Raw genomic sequence first — 18,206 nt, forward strand, 5'->3', positions numbered from 1 at the left:
TAGGTTCATTCAGTGGGTCTTTATTGTTGCATTGACTAAAAACAGACCGGCTGGAAAACAGGTAGATTTTAGTACCTGGCATTCTTTCTTTTTGGGAACGACAGTATGGTGAGGGGAACAAAAAGAAAAAATAAGAAACCGGGGCAAAAGAAAACCGCAAAAACAATTTCCCCCAGTACAACTAGTACTGACATACTAGTTGGTCCCTATAAATAAGGCGGAATTTAAGAGTCCTTCCAAATTTACAAGATATGTTACAGTTAAACATCTCACATTGAATGGTGGGCTGGAACGCTTAAATGACCTTTTTCAGCTCATCATACAAGACCAGCACAAAGGCACCACCCATGCCTCTGAGAACATTGGACCAGGCTCCCTTGAAGAAAGCCTTGCCACCCTCATCACGTGCGATCTTCTTCCAGCAGTCAATTGTGCCACTGTACATGATGTCGGCTGCAATAAAAGAAAACAAATGATCAATCCACTGCTTTATCTTGTCAACTTACTGGAAAGGTCTTAAAAGTGGTAACTGACCTCCTTTGCGTCCAGACTGCATCATCATACGACGACGGACTGTATCGAAGGGGTAGGATGCAATACCAGCAACAGCAGTCACAGTCTGAGCGATCATCCAGCTGACAACAATGTGGGTGTTTTTGGGATCTGGCAGCATACCTAAAGATGAAAGAGCAGATGTAGTGAATGCAGCAATGGCACACATTAACGACGATACCCCAAATGCAACTCAAACTCACCCTTGGCTGTGTCATAGATGCCGAAGTAGGCAGCTCTGTAAATGATGATACCCTGCACGGACACATTGAAGCCCTGGTACAGACCTCTGATGCCATCAGACTTGGAGATCTTTACCAAGCAGTTACCCAGGCCGCTGAACTCTCTTTCTGCTCCAGCCTTGCCGACATCAGCGGCCAGACGGGTTCTTGCGAAGTCGAGGGGGTAGACGAAGCAGAGGGACGTGGCACCAGCAGCACCACCTGAGGCCAGGTTACCAGCGAAGTACCTCCAGAACTGGGTGCGCTTGTCTATACCATCAAGGAAGATCTTCTTGTACTTGTCCTTGAAAGCAAAGTTGAGGGCCTGGGTGGGGAAGTATCTGATGACATTTGCCAAGTTTCCTCTCCAGAACGACAGGAAGCCCTGCTCCTTGGGAATACGCACCACGCAGTCAATAATGCCCTTGTACTGCTTATCCACTGTAATCTGTTTGCTAGCATGTTGCACCTGTAAACACAGAAAGAAAAAAAAATCAATGAATGCACACAATACAATGGAAAACAGTGATTTAAGTTGATAAATTGAAGCCTCCACGATTACAAATGTCCCAAACTGAAGCAACTTAAACTGAATTAAATTGGTTTAAAACCAGTTTCTTCTTTATAGAACAAAACCAAGGAGGAACCACGAACACGGGATTATGCTAAACGATAAAAAGCCGGCAACGAGTAAAATACTAGATATCTTCCGGTAGGCGGTTTCCGTAAAACTAGCCGAAATTGTCCGCAAAAAAATTACATTCTTGTAAAACGGTGTGAAAACTAGAAACATGCCATATTACATCAAAATGTTAATATATGATACACCCATAAAACAACGTGTCCTTTTAAACAATACCTGGGACTTCGTCGTTCTGGGACGCGAGCGTTAGCTTGCAAGCTAGCAATAAAGGCCTAGCTATTCACAGGCCTCCCCTTCTCGCGACCTTGGCGAGATCTGTGAGGATGCTGGTTTACCGTGTTTCGCGGAAGCGTTTTAAAAATACGCCTTTTTTTAAATCCATACTAAAGGAACAAACCCATTCAGCTCTGTTAAATTCCAGTCGAATGCTCGCTGACTGGTAAGAGCTTGAGGCATTTCTCAGGATGTTCTCTCGAGGAGGGTTGGTAAAGGTTAAGGAGCACTTAAGGCCTAACGTAGTCGATCTTTTAACGAATTATTCAACGACCAACTCGATTTTAAACGGCTCAGAGTGTACCAAAACATCCTTTACTCACACAAAGATTAAGATTCTCATTTAGTCAAGACGTTCACCATTTCGTTAGGCTCTCTCTATTCAATGATCAATTAAACATTAATTAAAATACCGCCGATAAAAATCTGAAAATGCTCTTGGGCTTTATTTAAATCATAAACTCTTCTAGGATTACACTGTGCTTGTTGTATTCACATTTTAGTCTATTATGTATTCTAATTTCTTAAAAATCTGGGATTATATAATCCCGATAATATTACTACGTATATTTACCTGAAGCAGCAGCTTGACTCTCTCGATGGGGGCCACGGCGGTTTTAGAGATAGCAGCGGCAATACCACCGGCCAAGAAGTCCTTGGCGAAAGAGATGGCGGTCTCGTTCATTGTCGGATGTTCTTGGAGAGGTGTAGCTTGAAGATGTCAATCCCGCTCTGCCGCAGGACTAGCGTTGAATGCCGGCTGATTCGAAATGGCCGAATGAGAAGTTGAGAAGAGATTCTTAAAAGGTTCGTCTCGCGAGAGCTTACGTATAGATGTTCTTGGGAGAGGTGTAGCTTGAAGATGTCAATCCCGCTCTGCCGCTGGACTAGCGTGGAATGCCGGCTGATTCGAAATGGCCGAATGAGAAGTTGAGAAGAGATTTTTAAAAGGTTCGTCTCGCGAGAGCTTACGTATCTAACGCTTCTATGATTTGATTGGACCGTCGACTAAACGTCAGCTTCCAGGAGGCGGGGCCATTTATGATGATGACGGAGATGAATGGCTCAAAGTTAGAAAGGTAACCTCAAGCCTTCTCAAGGTGGAAAGCGTAAATGACAACAGGAAGTTTTTAAAACATAGAAAAATGTGTTTCCAATTAGTCAATAATTCATGAGTAATAATATTTAAAACATACTTTTTTGCTCCGATTCTGATGCACAATGACAATTCAATACAGCAAGAGAATCAGGATTGTCCAGTTTTTCGTTTCAGCTGTCAAACCAAGAAGCAGTTCTCCAAGGTGACATAGCATGCATGTTTGTCACTAGCTCGATCGCTGACTGTCTTTAGTTAATGATCTCCAAGGGCATATGTGTAAAAGAAAAAAGGCCAACATGTCAGTACAAAGTCCTTCACATGCCTTTTGACTGTGTGGCAAAGCAAGTGATCCATTTGGGAACATGTGACTACACAACGCAATGCAAAATCAATACTATCTGCATCACTACCAATTCTACTAATGCAATTCAATTTTGTTTGTATTATATAATACTATTATACAGCAGATAATAACATGACAAGTATAACATTTGACAATAAGGACTAAGATATGTTTATTTCTTATACTTCATAATTTTTACAATGTGCTTAAAGATTTAATCTTAACATGTGCCACATTTTAAAAATGCCTTGATATTTCTTGATATTTATAAACAAATCTTGTCCTTTTCACAGCTGAATCGGAGTCAGTGGTTACTGGGTTACCATGTGTCCAGATCAGCATGATGTACACTCCACTACAATGCACATTCAAAATCATACTGCCATATATGATCAAATATGCAAATGCAAAAACTATGACTTTAAAAGCATGTGATTTATAAATAACAGAAGACTTTTAAAAAGGCCCAAGAGCTAAAATCCAGTAAAAGACCAATACTTTGTTTGACAAAGGCATTGCTCTATACTGTTGAAATTATGTTCAACATATTTCTTGAGAAGTGATTAAAACAGAGGTTTTACATTTCCACAGTTCATAAAAACACTCTTTCGGTGGAGTGCAAGTCTGTAAGTCTGATGTGTTTGAGGTACTGTAGAATGTACGAAATGAACTTGTTTCAAGTATGCATGTGCAGAATCCTTAATATCGGAAGTTAAATACAATAAGAGGTACAACTGTGAATAATACATCGTGCCTTCCAGCAGTACAAACACCTTATACTCATTATCAATGCACTTCTCAGAGTTCTGTTTATTACTGATAACTCCTCTTGGATTAGTTACCAGCGGTTTCCTATGGATGAACTCTGTGCTTTGTGTGATTTTCTGTTTCTCAGGTAGCGCTTAAACTCCTGCAGTTCATATGGGCCTAGGCTCTGGTCCACGCCTGGTTTAGGCTTGTAGCTTAGTGGAGAAATTATGTAGCCATTCCGGTAAAGGCAGACTTGCTTACACATCTCAGAGCAACTGAAAAGCAGGCCAAAATATGGGACAATCTGTAATGTCAAAATAAAACATAATATTAGTTACAAGGAAGTGGAAATGTATTATTTATATAAGGCGTTTCCACAAACACCCATTAAAAATATTTAAGCATGTTATTTCATGCAGAGGCCGCTCAAGAAACTCATGGTACAATTTGTTGTATTGATTTCATATAGTGCAAGAAGCAGACTGTTGTTCAGGAAATGTTTGTGTAATACAACCCTGTGAGTTTTTTTATGAAATATAAAACTTTGTAGAACCATCTAAGATGGCTTTGTTAAATATGAGATCACTGTCTAAGAAGACTTTTATTTTGAATAATTTTATTACATCTCTTGATTTAGATTTTTTGTTCCTGATGGAAACTTGGTTAAAGAATGAAGAGCATACCCAATTTCATGAGTTGTGTCCTCAAAATTATAAGTATTTTAGTAAGCCGAGGCCTAGTGGTTGAGGTCGAGGCATTGCTGTTGTTTTTAAAGAGTGTTTTATATGTTCAGAGCAAACTGTTTCAGTTTTTTCTTCTTTTGAAGTTTTGCAGTTTAAAGGGGTCATATGATGCTTTTTTAAAGATCATTATTTTGTGTATTTGGTGTAACAGAATATGTTGACATGCTTTAATGTTCAAAAAACACATTATTTTTAAAATACTGTACATTATTGTAGGTCCTCTATGCCCCGCCTCTCTCAAACGCTTCGTTTTCTACAAAGTCCCTCCTTCCGACAAGCGCAGTCTGCTCTGATTGGCCAGCTGACCCAGTGCATTGTGATTGGCCGAACACCACAAGCACTCGTCGGAAATGTAACGCCCCTTACCATAATCGCGAGCTTCATCTTTCAAAATAAATGTAAAGACAGTAAATAATGTCATTAGTTTTACCATCAGTTCAAGCCCGAAAGGGGAACAGAGTCGCGTGACAGACACAGTGATGAAGCTGGTATGTGTGCAGTACACAAGCCACGGTTAAGACAGCTGACTCCACTGTGATGTGACCCTGTCTCTCTCTCCAGATTGTCATAGTAAAGTCAGAATTACCTCCTCTCCTAGTTTCACGAAACGGTCGTCCATAAAATGCATTGCTGTTCTGTTGTAAGTAATCTTAAAGATTCCTAAATGCATCTACTTTCGGAAGGCCAAATAAAGTGCTTTTGCTTTCGCCTAGAAACACACAGCGTCTCCCTGACATGGCTGCTTCAACACTAACTGCGGTTACTGAAACCACGCCTTCTTTCTTTGCATGCACATTTGGGCGGCATTATGCAAATATTTCCACATAGTGAGGTAGATATGTGGGGGCGTGTTAGAACGAGCCGTTTTAGGGGGGTGTGGCAGAGTCTTAACTTTGTTAAAGAATATCTCTTTGGTTTTGAGACTTTAGTCTTTGCAACTTCAGGGATCTTATCTATGCACAATCAGCTTGTAACACTCCAAAGAGAAAGGAAAACTTGAAATCGCATCATATGACCCCTTTAAGATATTGGGATAAAGAACCAATACTTTGTTGTGTGATCTATCATCCCCCAAATTTTAATTCTCATTTTAAAAAAGAATTTTCTGAAATGCTTTCTGATTTAATTTTAAGTTATGATAAGATGATTATTGTTGGAGATTTCAATTTTCATGTTGATAGGGTGAATGATTATGCAGCTGATGAATTTTTAAATATTACTCAATATTTCAATTTAGTACAACATGTGTCAAAGTTCTACACATAGTCATGGTCATACATTGGATTTGGTTTTTACTCTTGGACTGGCACCTAATATTTTTATAATAGAGGATAGTGCGATATCAGATCATAAAAGCATTGTTTTTAATGTTCAACTGGCCGTAGAAAGGAAAAAATTTAAGACACGTGCTACTTATTTATCTCGTGTTATTAACGCTGAAGTTGTTGATAAATTTTCTGAAAATTTTAGTGTTTTAACGGATGACTGGGCATATGATGCAACTACAGTTGATCAGTTGAATGATTTTAATTATCTTTGTTCTTCAATATTAGACTCAGTGGCCCCAGTGAAAATAAAAGCAAGGTCATTAGTAAATCAAGTACCATGTATAAATGAGGATATTCGTATATTAAAGAGAAAGTGTTGGAAAGCAGAACGAATTTGGAAATCTACTAGACTTCATGTGTATTTTGAGCGTTGAAAAGGGTTTATTGGTGTCTTTTAATTAGACAGTTAAAGCTGCGAGATCTGCTTATTTTTCTAATTTAATTGACACCAACCATAACAATTCTAGGTTTTTATTTAATGTAATTAACGATTTGACAAACCCGCGGCCTAGTATTGCGTTGAGTCCTATAGATCTTTTATGTCATTTTTTGACAAGGTCGCAAATATAAGGGCTTCAATTTCCCCTCCTTTGGTTCAATGTGAGGATAATCCAGGTTGTAGGGAGGTATTGTTGGATTCCTTTTCACCTGTATCAGAGCAGGATATTTATGAGATTGTGCAACAGTTGAAACCTTCAAGTTGTTTTAATGATGTGGTTCCTGTAAGACCGTTTAAAGACTGTTGGGGGGAAGTCGTGGCCTAATGGTTAGAGAGTCGGACTCGTAACCCAAAGGTTGCGGGTTCGAGTCTCGTACCGGCAGGGATTGTAGGTGGGGGGAGTGAATGTACAGTGCTCTCTCCCACCTTCAATACCACGACTGAGGTGCCCTTGAGCAAGGCACCGAACCCCCAACTGCTCCCTGGGCGCCGCAGCAAAAATGGCTGCCCACTGCTCCGGGTGTGTGTTCACGGTGTGTGTGTGTTCACTGCTGTGTGTGTGCATTGATGGATTAAATGCAGAGCACTAATTCCTAGTATGGGTAACCATACTTGGCCACATGTCACATCACTTTAAAGAAGTGGTTGGATCTATAGGTCCTATTCTACTGTCTATAGTGAACAGTTCTCTTGTTTCTGGATGTGTTCCGGAGGCTCCTGAAGAAGCCTTCATTAGATTCTGCAGTGGAATCTAATAAAATTACTGAAAATAATTATAGACCTATCTCTAAACTACCTTTTATTTAAAAAAAAAAAAATTGAAAAGGCAGTAGCGAAGCAATTGCTGAAGGTCGTTTATTAGAATAATATTTTTGAGAAATTTGTCTGGTTTTAGAGCAGACCATAGTACTGAAACTGCTCTTTTACGAGTGACTATTGATTTATTGATGGCAGAGGATGCTGGTGAATGTTCAGTTTTAGTTTTATTAGATTTGACTGCAGCTTTTGATACAGTTGATCATTCTATTTTAATTAATACGAAAACATGGGTCGGGGTTTCGGGGACGGCGTTGGATTGGTTTGTGTCTTATTTGTCAAATAGGACATTTGTAGTGTCAGTTGCAGATGAAGTATCCCAACGCTCTGAAGTTGTATGTGGAGTTCCACAGGGATCCCCGTTAGGACCAATTTTATTTTAAATTTACATGCTTCCATTAGGTGCTGTAATCCGAAAACATAATATAAATTTTTACTGTTATGCAGATGACTTACAGTTATACTTATCATTGAGTTCCAAGGATCTGAATAGTCTTGATGTCCTTCAAGCATGTTTAATAGATTTAAAAAATTGGATGGCTTTAAACTTTCTGCAATTAAAAACTGAAAAAATTAAGTTGTGATAATTGGTCAGAGCTCAAGTAAAAATCAGACTGAGCTTGCTCTAAATAGGGTTTTTCCGAATATTAAGCAGGTAGTAAGAAATTTGGGTGTTTATTTCGATACTAATTGAAACTTTGAATTTCATGTCAAGAAGTTGGTTCAGTCTTGTTTTTATCAGTTAAGAAATATTTCTAAGGAGAGATGGTTTTTGAATTTTAATGATACAGAGAAGCTTATTCAGCTTATTCATTCTTCCTGTCTTGACTATTGTAATGCCTTGTTTTCTTCTTTGAATCATCGTAATTTATCGAATTTATCGCTGGTGCAGAATGCTGCAGCCAGATTAGTGACACGAACAAAGTTATTTCATCATATTACACCTGTTTTAGCTTCTTTACATTGGCTACCTGTTTATTTTAGGATTGATTTTAAGATTCTTTTATTGACATATAAAGCTTTAAATGGCTTGGCACCTTTGTATTTAGCTGAACTTCTGAGACCGTACGAAACAGGAAGATGTCTTAAATCTTCTTTTAATGAATTGCTGGCAGTTCCAAGAACTAGATATAAAACAAAAGGAGATAGGGCATTTGCAGTGAGGGCTCCAAAACTATGGAATAGTTTGCCGTGGATATTAGATCATCTGAATGTGTGTCTGTTTTTAAATGCCGCTTGAAGACATACATGTATAGATGTGCTTTTAATATTTTGTGTATTTTTGGGTTTGATCTTTTTTTGCTTTATCATATATTGTATATAGCTCTTCATAAATGTATCTTTTATGATTGTGTTTTTATATTGTGTAAAGCACTTTGTGCGTTGTAGCTTTAAAAGTGCTATATAAATAAAATTTTACTTACTTTACTTACATTTACACAGAAAACATACGGTGCTTGGGTTATTTTTATCTCTGTCACCACGTAAGCATATAAAACACCTTCATGTCACCTTCACCATGTTGGCTGTAAGGCCACTCCAAAGAGCCATGACGCCCTTGTTCTTGATGACCTGTCTGAAGCAGTCTATCATTCCATTAAAATGGACATCAACTCCTCCACGATGGGGCAAAAGAAGACTCTGGGCCTAGAGTAAAGATTGAAGAAATATTCCTGATCATTAAGAAATAATTGCATACTTGCATAAGATTCCATAAGAGAATACTGACACTGTTGTTTATAAACAAGAATAAGCTAAAATGTTCAGTTTATATTTAATTCATGAACATTTGTTTTCCAGTAACAACTGATTTCCCTACCGTACCGCATTCACCTAAATGTATCTACCCTTAAACCCTCTTGATGTGTGTTCTGTGGGCTTTGTTTACTGTGTCTATAGAGACTTTGTTTAGCACCAAACTGAAAGTCTCAGAACATTTAGCAGCTTTGGAAGGTTTATTCCTGACATTGCAATTTAACTTACAAAAGCAGCTTTTTGTTTCTAGTTTAGCAAAACAATGCATAAAGGAACCAGATCAGATACACCATTATGTGTATTGTATGTGAGAGGTCAACTATCTTTAGACAATTTATCTTTGGCATAGACAGACGCTGGACACTATGTACATTCTCAGCTGCTGCAGGGCCTTGTGTCCTTCATAATGGTGTCCTGCATGTGACCTGTTGCAAAAACTATTTAGAATTCAAATTCATGTTTCTTTAAAACATTTGAACATTTCATTCTTAACATAAATGAACAAAGGGGCCACAGCCAAGTTAAAAAGGTATGAATTTCTAACAAATTTAGGGACTCAAGTCTGCGACATAGGTAATATCGTGCTCAATAGATTCTCACCTGCATCTTCTTTTTGACAGATTCAAAGGGGAAGGAGAGCGTCTGAGCGACTCCTACTGCAAGACAGCCATTGATGAAGTTCTGCAAAGATGTGAAGCGAACATGACGCTCCTGCCACAGGTTATCCAAATTGACATACACCGCATAGCAGCCAATGGAGAAGGGAACAGCATCTACAGTAATCCAAACATTAAGTTCCATTAACTTTTCAAGCAGAATTATCCCAACGCTCTGAAGTTGTATGTGGAGTTCCACAGGGATCCCCGTTAGGACCAATTTTATTTTAAATTTACATGCTTCCATTAGGTGCTGTAATCCGAAAACATAATATAAATTTTTACTGTTATGCAGATGACTTACAGTTATACTTATCATTGAGTTCCAAGGATCTGAATAGTCTTGATGTCCTTCAAGCATGTTTAATAGATTTAAAAAATTGGATGGCTTTAAACTTTCTGCAATTAAAAACTGAAAAAATTAAGTTGTGATAATTGGTCAGAGCTCAAGTAAAAATCAGACTGAGCTTGCTCTAAATAGGGTTTTTCCGAATATTAAGCAGGTAGTAAGAAATTTGGGTGTTTATTTCGATACTAATTGAAACTTTGAATTTCATGTCAAGAAGTTGGTTCAGTCTTGTTTTTATCAGTTAAGAAATATTTCTAAGGAGAGATGGTTTTTGAATTTTAATGATACAGAGAAGCTTATTCATGCTTTTATTTCTTCCTGTCTTGACTATTGTAATGCCTTGTTTTCTTCTTTGAATCATCGTAATTTATCGCGCTTACAATTGGTGCAGAATGCTGCAGCCAGATTAGTGACACGAACAAAGTTATTTCATCATATTACACCTGTTTTAGCTTCTTTACATTGGCTACCTGTTTATTTTAGGATTGATTTTAAGATTCTTTTATTGACATATAAAGCTTTAAATGGCTTGGCACCTTTGTATTTAGCTGAACTTCTGAGACCGTACGAAACAGGAAGATGTCTTAAATCTTCTTTTAATGAATTGCTGGCAGTTCCAAGAACTAGATATAAAACAAAAGGAGATAGGGCATTTGCAGTGAGGGCTCCAAAACTATGGAATAGTTTGCCGTGGATATTAGATCATCTGAATGTGTGTCTGTTTTTAAATGCCGCTTGAAGACATACATGTATAGATGTGCTTTTAATATTTTGTGTATTTTTGGGTTTGATCTTTTTTTGCTTTATCATATATTGTATATAGCTCTTCATAAATGTATCTTTTATGATTGTGTTTTTATATTGTGTAAAGCACTTTGTGCGTTGTAGCTTTAAAAGTGCTATATAAATAAAATTTTACTTACTTTACTTACATTTACACAGAAAACATACGGTGCTTGGGTTATTTTTATCTCTGTCACCACGTAAGCATATAAAACACCTTCATGTCACCTTCACCATGTTGGCTGTAAGGCCACTCCAAAGAGCCATGACGCCCTTGTTCTTGATGACCTGTCTGAAGCAGTCTATCATTCCATTAAAATGGACATCAACTCCTCCACGATGGGGCAAAAGAAGACTCTGGGCCTAGAGTAAAGATTGAAGAAATATTCCTGATCATTAAGAAATAATTGCATACTTGCATAAGATTCCATAAGAGAATACTGACACTGTTGTTTATAAACAAGAATAAGCTAAAATGTTCAGTTTATATTTAATTCATGAACATTTGTTTTCCAGTAACAACTGATTTCCCTACCGTACCGCATTCACCTAAATGTATCTACCCTTAAACCCTCTTGATGTGTGTTCTGTGGGCTTTGTTTACTGTGTCTATAGAGACTTTGTTTAGCACCAAACTGAAAGTCTCAGAACATTTAGCAGCTTTGGAAGGTTTATTCCTGACATTGTAATTTAACTTGCAAAAGAGGAAAAAGCTGAATTTTTGTTTCTAGTTTAGCGAAACAAAACATATAGGAACCAGATCAGATACACCATTATGTGTATTGTGTGTGAGAGGTCCGCTATCTTTAGATAATTTATCTTTGGCATAGACAGACGCTGGACACTATGTACATTCTCAGCTGCTGCAGGGCCTTGTGTCCTTCATAATGGTGTCCTGCATGTGACCTGTTGCAAAAACTATTTAGAATTCAAATTCATGTTTCTTTAAAACATTTGAACATTTCATTCTTAACATAAATGAACAAAGGGGCCACAGCCAAGTTAAAAAGGTATGAATTTCTAACAAATTTAGGGACTCAAGTCTGCGACATAGGTAATATCGTGCTCAATAGATTCTCACCTGCATCTTCTTTTTGACAGATTCAAAGGGGAAGGAGAGCGTCTGAGCGACTCCTACTGCAAGACAGCCATTGATGAAGTTCTGCAAAGATGTGAAGCGAACATGACGCTCCTGCCACAGGTTATCCAAATTGACATACACCGCATAGCAGCCAATGGAGAAGGGAACAGCATCTACAGTAATCCAAACATTAAGTTCCATTAACTTTTCAAGCAGAATTATGAGAGATCCAGAAGTAATATTATTAATTAGAAGGTTATGAGCTTTCTATTTCTTGGCAATATACCTGATTCAGTTAATAATAGGAATAAATATTTACTCAAGATTCTACTAGCAGCAGCAAAAAAAAGCGATTACTCGTCTATGGCTCCAGCAGCCTCCCCCAACAAGAACTCAGTGGGAACAAATAGTTACAGAAATTTACAAGATGGAAAGACTGACATTCAGGTTGAGACTGCAAGAAGAGACTTTTAAGAAACACTGGGGAAAATGGACAATCTATATATCAAAACAGAGAGAAGACAGATATATGCCAAATTGGAATATGTATATTCATTCATGTAAATGTAACTAGGATCAACGGCTGCTTGATAGTACGCCTACGGAAATTAGTATTATGTTTATGAATGTATGACCACAAATATTCACGTATACATGCTTACAAATATTGGCTTATATTGTAACCAGTTGACCAGGCCAAAATTTCTTTCACTTTTTGTGTTATACTTTGGAGAAATATGTATGTATATACCCATGAAGGAGTGTTGTTTGTTTGTTATTATGTTGAAGTTCAATAAAAAATAAAAGTAAAAAAAGTTTATGAGCTTGGTTTTGATGTTTCTAAATATAGGTTATAAGGTGGACAGTAGAAGTATTTTTACTTTACTCAGTACATTTAAAAGGTATCTGTACTTTATCAGTGCTTTTCTTTGGAAAACTTTAACTTCACTACATTCCAAAGCATAATGTCGTACTTTATACTGCACTACATTTCATAAGTAAAAGTTGTTGTTTTTTTACCTTTAATACTTAAGAACAATAAAAATGTAGTAGTTTCTTGTACTTGTTTTCTCGTTTACTTGAGTAAAAGTATGAAAGTACTAGATTTCTAATGTAATTAAGTATTAAATTATATTTAATATGAAACATAGTGCAGTAAAAAGTACAATATTATGCTTTGGAATGTTGTGAAGTAAAAGTTTTCTAAAGAAAAACACTTGATAAAGTATAGACACTTGAAAAATTTACTTTTAAAGCAGAGTAAAACTACTTCACTACTGTCCGCCTCCTTAATTTGATTATTCTGAGGTGGAAACGGTCAAAATACATACCTAACACTGTGAGGGAAAAGCCCCTGTAGAGAGCCTGAAGTCCTTCATTTCTGTAGATGGTGGAGAGAGAATGCAGCAACCCTCTGTATGTTGGTTCTTGGCAATTCTGAGCAATAAGTCTGGTTTCAACCACCTCCAGTGGATATGTTGCTAGAGCGGCAGATATGCCTGCCAGCCCACCGGCTACTATGGCTCTCCATTGCGAGATATCACCCTGTTCATCAACGTGAAGGTGGACAATACTGCCAAAAATAGAATGAAATGAATAGTTGTGATATTGCATTATAGCATAATATCATTACCACAGAACCTAAGTTTAGAGTACCAGTCCAATCAACCAGATACATGATCTAACTGATATTAAAAACCTAATTATCTAAAGGCTAAAATTTAGACTACGTAGGCTATAAATGTATGTAATCTTAACAAAAAAGGACATTATCTATTTTCCTATTATTTGTTTTGAATGACTAAAAAGGATATGAGCATATTAGAATCAGCATAACAGAATTATTTCTGAAGAATCATGTGACCCTAAAGTCCAGAGTAATAGCTGCTGAAAATTCAGCTTTGCCATAGAAAACTGTTTAGTTACATTTTATTAATATTTTACAATATTACTGTTATATTATAAAGGCTTACTTCTTTGGGACTAAAATGTGTAAATGATTAGAAAAATAGCCTAAATCTAAACTTCATCAGTTTAATAGAAAATTAAATTGTAAGTAGTGCTGTAAATAGTCATTTTTTGTGTATTGTGTGTATTGTTGGTATTATATGTACAATATAAATATATAATTATAGATTAATACAGTATTAATAGTATTACTAGTATTACTAATAAAAATGTTATCCTTTACTAAAATGTGTATTATTAATCAATGACATAAGCTTGCATTCGAGAGGTACACATATATTCTTTTCATAGGAACAGTGTGATCAAAACAGGTCGGAATACACCCTCCACTCTTTTTCCTGGAATACTGGAACACTATGTACGGGTCTTTCTAAAACAGTTTCCGGTGTCTCGGCGTGTGAAAATACACGTGACCAGTATAACAATAATGAAGTACTTCTGAAAGCCCCCTCTGATGGGCGTTGCTAAGTGCATAGTTCATTACCATAGAAACACTACAGCTGAAATTGGCGTTTCATGAACGCACAGAATTAAGGCCACGCCCATTGCAGCTTCATCGTGCTGGTTTTCTGAGCTACATGATTGGTCAGGAAATGAAGGCGTGATGTGTTACGTCACGTTGAGGCTTATGAAGAAAAAGGGGACATTTAAATGATAATTTCTTTAAACGATCTATTGTAAATGTAACTTCTTAACCCGACAAGAACTCAGTGGGAACAAATAGTTACAGAAATTTACAAGATGGAAAGACTGACATTCAGGTTGAGACTGCAAGAAGAGACTTTTAAGAAACACTGGGGAAAATGGACAATCTATATATCAAAACAGAGAGAAGACAGATAAATGCCAAAGTGAAATATGTATATTCATTAATGTAAATGTATGTAATTAGGATCAACGGCTGCTTGATAGTAAGCCTACGGAAATTAGTATTATGTTTATGAATGTATGACCACAAATATTCACGTATACATGCTTACAAATATTGGCTTATATTGTAACCAGTTGACCAGGCCAAAATTTCTTTCACTTTTTGTGTTATACTTTGGAGAAATATGTATGTATATACCCATGAAGGAGTGTTGTTTGTTTGTTATTATGTTGAAGTTCAATAAAAAATAAAAGTAAAAAAAGTTTATGAGCTTGGTTTTGATGTTTCTAAATATAGGTTATAAGGTGGACAGTAGAAGTATTTTTACTTTACTCAGTACATTTAAAAGGTATCTGTACTTTATCAGTGCTTTTCTTTGGAAAACTTTAACTTCACTACATTCCAAAGCATAATGTCGTACTTTATACTGCACTACATTTCATAAGTAAAAGTTGTTGTTTTTTTACCTTTAATACTTAAGAACAATAAAAATGTAGTAGTTTCTTGTACTTGTTTTCTCGTTTACTTGAGTAAAAGTATGAAAGTACTAGATTTCTAATGTAATTAAGTATTAAATTATATTTAATATGAAACATAGTGCAGTAAAAAGTACAATATTATGCTTTGGAATGTTGTGAAGTAAAAGTTTTCTAAAGAAAAACACTTGATAAAGTATAGACACTTGAAAAATTTACTTTTAAAGCAGAGTAAAACTACTTCACTACTGTCCGCCTCCTTAATTTGATTATTCTGAGGTGGAAACGGTCAAAATACATACCTAACACTGTGAGGGAAAAGCCCCTGTAGAGAGCCTGAAGTCCTTCATTTCTGTAGATGGTGGAGAGAGAATGCAGCAACCCTCTGTATGTTGGTTCTTGGCAATTCTGAGCAATAAGTCTGGTTTCAACCACCTCCAGTGGATATGTTGCTAGAGCGGCAGATATGCCTGCCAGCCCACCGGCTACTATGGCTCTCCATTGTGAGATATCACCCAGTTCATCAACGTGAAGGTGGACAATACTGCCAAAAATAGAATGAAATGAATAGTTGTGATATTGCATTATAGCATAATATCATTACCACAGAACCTAAGTTTAGAGTACCAGTCCAATCAACCAGATACATGATCTAACTGATATTAAAAACCTAATTATCTAAAGGCTAAAATTTAGACTACGTAGGCTATAAATGTATGTAATCTTAACAAAAAAGGACATTATCTATTTTCCTATTATTTGTTTTGAATGACTAAAAAGGATATGAGCATATTAGAATCAGCATAACAGAATTATTTCTGAAGAATCATGTGACCCTAAAGTCCAGAGTAATAGCTGCTGAAAATTCAGCTTTGCCATAGAAAACTGTTTAGTTACATTTTATTAATATTTTACAATATTACTGTTATATTATAAAGGCTTACTTCTTTGGGACTAAAATGTGTAAATGATTAGAAAAATAGCCTAAATCTAAACTTCATCAGTTTAATAGAAAATTAAATTGTAAGTAGTGCTGTAAATAGTCATTTTTTGTGTATTGTTATTTTTTGTGGTATTATATGTACAATATAAATATATAATTATAGATTAATACAGTATTAATAGTATTACTGTAAACAGTAATAAAAATGTTATCCTTTACTAAAATGTGTATTATTAATCAATGACATAAGCTTGCATTCGAGAGGTACACATATATTCTTTTCATAGGAACAGTGTGTTCAAAACAGGTCGGAATACACCCTCCACTCTTTTTCCTGGAATACTGGAACACTATGTACGGGTCTTTCTAAAACAGTTTCCGGTGTCTCGGCGTGTGAAAATACACGTGACCAGTATAACAATAATGAAGTACTTCTGAAAGCCCCCTCTGATGGGCGTTGCTAAGTGCATAGTTCATTACCATAGAAACACTACAGCTGAAATTGGCGTTTCATGAACGCACAGAATTAAGGCCACGCCCATTGCAGCTTCATCGTGCTGGTTTTCTGAGCTACATGATTGGTCAGGAAATGAAGGCGTGATGTGTTACGTCACGTTGAGGCTAATGAAGAAAAAGGGGACATTTAAATGATAATTTCTTTAAACGATCTATTGTAAATGTAACTTCTTAAGCATATTTAATTACGTTCTCATTGTTAGAATATAATTACTTCATAATACAATTCTTTTTACTCGTCTAACGTTACTTTCAAACGCTATCAAGCTAACACGTCAACTTCCTGTTGTCTTTGTTTACCATCACAGCTGATCGAAAAGTTTATCATATCTTATGAATTACACAAATCAACAATACATGCATCAGGGCATAAATGCTAATCATCAAGCATTCATTATTGAACGTTAAAAATGTCTAATACTTACTTTTTGTAAGTTGCTAAATGTATGACACTGTAGGGGAACAACCGTAGACAGGAAACCATGTTACCCTTCCAAAAAGCTCGAAGTCCCTCATTCTGACAGATAAAAACAAAGCTGTGCAAGAAGCCCCGTTTACAGTGAAACGTTCCTATTTGACTCAAAATCTTCACGACTTCCAGAGGTGAACGTTACAGTTTTGCTGAAAACCCCGGCAAAACCGACGCACAGTAAACTTTGAGAACTTGTCAGTCGGTCGTCCTTTTTGACTGTGGCCATACTTCATACGAAAAACGATTCTGTTCTCCGGCCCTTAAAGGAGAAAGAAGAAACGCATGAAAATGAACACACTAACGGTTTTGTTTATCATACACAGCCATCCAGCTGCAGCGCAACTTGTCGTTCAGCGGCCAGAGAGTCACATTGGTGGGTATTTCGGTGAAGGCGGGGTGTGGTTAGAGCATGCCCAAGTTTGGTTGATGGAAAGACATGCCATAAACATTTCGTGTTTCTTAGAGAGCCAAAAACAAATTTAATGTGCTTTCTTTTTTCGCTTTAGGGGCCAATATACATCTTATGAAAAAGGATGAATGAATGGATCTGTCAACCCTCCCGTTTTCCACGGGATTCTCCCGTATTTTACCATTCTATCCCGCTATCATCCCGTTTAAATATTTTCCCGTATTTCTCCCGTATTTTTAATCTTTCTATAAAAAAAATCCCACTGGCCGCATTTTATATGTTTGCTACATTCGCCTCCGGTAAAACTCCGTAATTTGTATGGCCCAAACCTCATTATATGAATAATAATAACAAATTCCAAGGTTGCCCAGTTGCCAGATCTTGTATGAAACGCATCCTTCTCACACAATCGACACATACAAATTTCAACCCATTTGACCCCTCAACTTGGCAACCTACAATAGTGATGACTACCGCGGGAAGGACAGGATCACACTGGTAGAAATGGGACGGGAGGAGAAGGCAGGTGGTGCTCCGGTGGGAAAAAACAAACAAATATACATGCAAATTGAAATATAGCTTACACTTCAAAAGGCTATAGTTTAATTGATTAAATATGAGCGCTGCAAGTTGCAAAATCAGGTGCTGCGCTGCTTTGTTTACTGCGGTCAATGGCTATAGGCTACTCCTGGCGAAAAGCGAAAGAATGAAGAGAGAATG

The 18,206-nt window shown here is 36.8% G+C and overlaps 2 protein-coding genes and 1 long non-coding RNA gene across 3 annotated transcripts; 1 reads left to right on the forward strand and 2 right to left on the reverse strand.

The window, feature by feature from the left end:
- Nucleotides 1-2,474, reverse strand: slc25a5 (solute carrier family 25 member 5). Its single transcript, XM_016446558.1, has 4 exons — nucleotides 2,264-2,474; nucleotides 756-1,242; nucleotides 535-675; nucleotides 1-453 (listed from the first exon to the last, which is right to left on the reverse strand). Exons 1-4 carry the CDS (start codon nucleotides 2,372-2,374, stop codon nucleotides 296-298), a joined length of 897 nt encoding a protein of 298 aa, XP_016302044.1. The 5' UTR covers nucleotides 2,375-2,474; the 3' UTR covers nucleotides 1-295.
- On the forward strand, nucleotides 2,346-9,597 carry LOC107658116 (uncharacterized). Its single transcript, XR_001630749.1, has 3 exons — nucleotides 2,346-2,394; nucleotides 2,539-2,768; nucleotides 9,583-9,597. It is a non-coding gene; the product is annotated as an uncharacterized LOC107658116 (long non-coding RNA).
- LOC107658115 (solute carrier family 25 member 43) lies at nucleotides 3,340-17,524 on the reverse strand. The gene is given in 6 exon segments (XM_074186897.1): nucleotides 3,340-4,185; nucleotides 10,979-11,113; nucleotides 11,832-12,004; nucleotides 15,449-15,690; nucleotides 17,031-17,212; nucleotides 17,214-17,524. Coding segments are annotated over 6 exon segments (1,038 nt in total). The 5' UTR covers nucleotides 17,304-17,524; the 3' UTR covers nucleotides 3,340-3,969.
- Between the last annotated feature and the right edge of the window lie 682 nt (nucleotides 17,525-18,206).

This window comes from Sinocyclocheilus anshuiensis, unplaced genomic scaffold, assembly GCF_001515605.1.
Source record: "Sinocyclocheilus anshuiensis isolate Anshui unplaced genomic scaffold, SAMN03320099.WGS_v1.1 scaffold227, whole genome shotgun sequence".
Classification (NCBI taxonomy): Eukaryota; Metazoa; Chordata; class Actinopteri; order Cypriniformes; family Cyprinidae; genus Sinocyclocheilus; species Sinocyclocheilus anshuiensis.